The sequence below is a fragment of the Chironomus tepperi genome, unplaced genomic scaffold, assembly GCF_022539635.2.
Source record: "Chironomus tepperi strain 1889 unplaced genomic scaffold, CSIRO-AGI_Ctep_v1 contig_412, whole genome shotgun sequence".
Taxonomy (NCBI): domain Eukaryota; kingdom Metazoa; phylum Arthropoda; class Insecta; order Diptera; family Chironomidae; genus Chironomus; species Chironomus tepperi.
The window spans coordinates 40,288-43,854 of record NW_027226534.1 but is presented as its reverse complement, the minus strand read 5'-3'; the positions used below and the strand labels follow the sequence as shown (position 1 = coordinate 43,854).

The following is a 3,567-nucleotide window of genomic DNA, read 5'->3' as shown; positions in this document are numbered from 1 at the left end:
TCATGTGCCTTGTTTGTGCCTGCCTCACTGCCACTTTTAAATTAATTTAATTTTAATGAATTCAATTGAGCGTGAATAGAAAAAAAGTTTCTTTTTTTTTTGGAAATGCTGAATGTGAAGGCAACATGAATGAAAAGCTTTATTGGATTTGTCTAAAATGGGAAAATGAAGTCGTTTGAATTAAGTTCTTTATTTTCAGTTTTTTAGGTCGTATATGAAGACAAGTTTTATAAAATATAATAAACTAGAGTACAATCCCATCAAAAATGAGCTATAATGGGTGCTTAAATGCTTTTATGCCCCGCAAAGTGTAGGTTATATTCTAAACCTATACGGAAGCAATTTAGAATCTATTTTGAAAAGTTTCAGTAGGAAGGTGGTGAAGGTTAGTCTGAAATGAGAGACAGAATGATTGATGCTCATGATGATAGATTTAACAATAAATTTTGAAGTTTATTTGATGCTTTTATCAATAGTTTACATTTATATAGAATTATCTACAGATTGTGTGAATTAGTGATATCTTTGATTTATGTTTTATGATTAACTGTAGATAGAATCGATGTGATGAGACATCATCAGTGATTCCACGTTGAAGGTAATTTGTTTAAATAAATGTTGAATATTCTCGTATTTGATTGAGGGATTTAAGTGTATTTTTGGAACAATGATCAGCAATTGCTTAGAAACAAGTAATCAATCGCACGGAATTAAAACTTAAAATTCCTTCTTTACGATGCCTATGCTAAGATTTCAGGTCTCACCCAATCATCTAATTTAAATGAAGCAATAAGCATTATTGTTTTTTCAAAAATACCTCAGATAGCTTGAATTAGTGAATTAACATCAAAATTCTTTCAAATACAACAATTCAACCATTTAACTTATTCCAACCGCTATTTTCTTCAATTCTCGATTCAAAACTTTTCCTGATGGTGTCATTGGAAATTTATTCACAAAATGAACCCCGCCTGAAATTTTCTTCTCATCGATGACTTTTCCATTCACATAATTGACAATATATTCCTCAGTCAAGTCATCACGTGCCTGATCCTTAATCACAAATGCATGAATTTTGTCATAAAAAACTTCTTCATCAAAAACTCCAACAACACAACTCTGGATGACTCCGTCAATCTCGTTGATGATGCTTTCGATTTCTATTGGAGTCACTTTGTAAGATCCAATGGATTTAATCATGTGCTTAATTCGGTCAATGATGTAAATTCTTCCAGATTCATCAAAATATCCCGCATCACCAGTTCTTAAGAATCCTGAACTATCATGGCTTTCAGCGGTGCTTTTAGAATCGTTAAAATAGCCCAAAAATGGATATAACTTTTTGCAACAAATTTCACCAACTTCATTCGGACCTAAGGCTGTACCGTCTTCACTAACAATTTTAACATCAGTATTGTAGTATGGATAACCAGAACTCCGGACTAATCCGTCCTCATATTTACTTGCTATGGAAATAGTATCGGCTTCCGTAGAGCCATATCCAGTTATGATTCTTCCATTTGGTATAATTTCTGCAAAATCTGCAATTAGTTTTGTAGTAAAGACACTTCCACCAACTATAACAGTTCTGACACTTTCCAGTTTCTTAAGTTTGTCACTATTAAGAATGCTAGCACAAATCCTAGGAGCTACCATAACAGCTGTGACTTTATAACGATCAACAATGTCAATCCATAGTTCTGGTGTGAATGGCTTTGATGTAATAATTATAGGAATATTGTATAAAGCACCATAAATGCAAAATACCAAATGACTTGCCCAATATGATTGGGAACTATTGAAAAGGATGTCACATTCGTGTATTTTTCTGTCCCATATTAGAAATGAATTTGCTATTATTTGCTTATGTGACTTGCATATACCTTTTGGAGAGCTTGTTGTGCCTGATGAGCAGCTAATTATTGCTATTGTGGATGAAATGTTTGGAAGATCTTGGAATCTGTTGATTAATAAATATTATGTTATCACCTCCGATCTAACGAAATTTCATCAACTTACTCATAGCTTTCAACGTCAATATTTTCATCTAGAATCTCATCAGCATATCCAAATCCTTCAACTTTATCGATCATTGTAAATATTTTAGCATCTAATTCCATTTTGTCCACAGCACTTTTCACAGTTCCAACAATTTTTCCATCACTAAAAATCACTTTTGGCTTTGTTTTACTCCACATATGCTCAATATCCTCAACACCCATGACAATCGACAGTGGATTTACAGCAACTCCAATCACAAGGCATCCAAAAATTATCGGAACTAGATTTTCACTGTTTGATGCAATCAGTCCAACAACATCGCCTTGTTTGAGGTTCATTTGAGTGAAAAAGTTGGCAAATTTCAGCGATCGTTCATAGACATCAGCACAAGTCAGTTCCACTCCTGTGTCATCAGAAATTTGGTAGATATTTTTGGGTGTTTGAATGAGTTTTTGTAGGAACAAATAGCCAGCATTTGCATCAATATTGTAAATTTGTTGACGCTTTCGTCCACTCCAGATTTTTGTGACTGGATCATATGTGCAGAACTTGCTGTTCATCTTAAATTGGAGGATTAAAGCTTTCGAACCTAGTCAGTTGAAAGCAGTTAAAAAACTGAATGGAAAATTGAACTGTTACATTAGGTCAAGTACTGATAATTTTAATTCTATTTTCAGTAAAAACTGGCGGAAATCACACGAATCTCAAGTATATAATAAGTAAATGCCTTTTTAATTGCTGTAGGTTATTAACACTTATAATTTTATCACGAAAACGTGCATCTTTTTTAACACAAAATTCTCAGAAATCTCAACATTCGTTATCAGCATACAAAGGTGTATTCAGGAGGTAGGAAAAGGTTTTAGCAGCCAATCCACAATTTTTGGAAACAATTCTTCTATTCTAAGATTTTCGAGATTAAAACCTGTCCCCCTTCCTCTCCGTATTAAACTCCTGACTACGTCCCTGACAGCATATAAGCATGTGAAGCCCCGCCATATGAAAAATTACCCAAAAAACACTTCACTTCAACTCTAAATTCAATCTTTAAAATCCACTCATTCAATCACGTTTACAAAAATAAAATTTTTTCAGCCAATCAGCTTAAATTAGTCTTAAGCTTCCCACTTAATCGACCAAAAACAAAAAGAAGAAAAATCTACAGTGGCATTTTGAAAAAAAGCTCTTGATTAAAATTTTCCCTCTAACAATTTTCATCTCCCACATTCATTAAAGTAATTTAGCTCGTTATGTTACGAGTTTGAGACTGAATATACAGACACAAAAGGGAATGGGAGAAAGAGAAAACCAACAAACACAAATGAGGATACGAGTTGAAAATGTATTTGAGTTTATTTTATGGAATTTGGATATTTTGAGTAAATTGAGCGAAGTTGTTAGAATTTGAATCAAAATTGATCAAACCCGATTTTTCAAAATCTGAGTCGGAATTAATCAAATCTGAGTCAAAATTGACCGAATCTGAGATAAAATTTGATCAAATTTAAGTCAAAAATTGATGAAATCCGATTCAAAATGTATCTAATCTGAACCATATTAAAGCCC

The 3,567-nt window shown here is 33.0% G+C and overlaps 1 protein-coding gene across 1 annotated transcript; it reads right to left on the bottom strand.

The window, feature by feature from the left end:
- Positions 1-444: 444 nt before the first annotated feature.
- On the bottom strand, positions 445-2,714 carry LOC139097067 (probable 4-coumarate--CoA ligase 3). The gene is made up of 2 exons (XM_070648830.1): positions 2,020-2,714; positions 445-1,960 (listed from the first exon to the last, which is right to left on the bottom strand). The coding sequence occupies exons 1-2, from the start codon at positions 2,559-2,561 to the stop codon at positions 880-882; spliced, it is 1,623 nt and encodes a 540-aa protein (XP_070504931.1). The 5' UTR covers positions 2,562-2,714; the 3' UTR covers positions 445-879.
- Between the last annotated feature and the right edge of the window lie 853 nt (positions 2,715-3,567).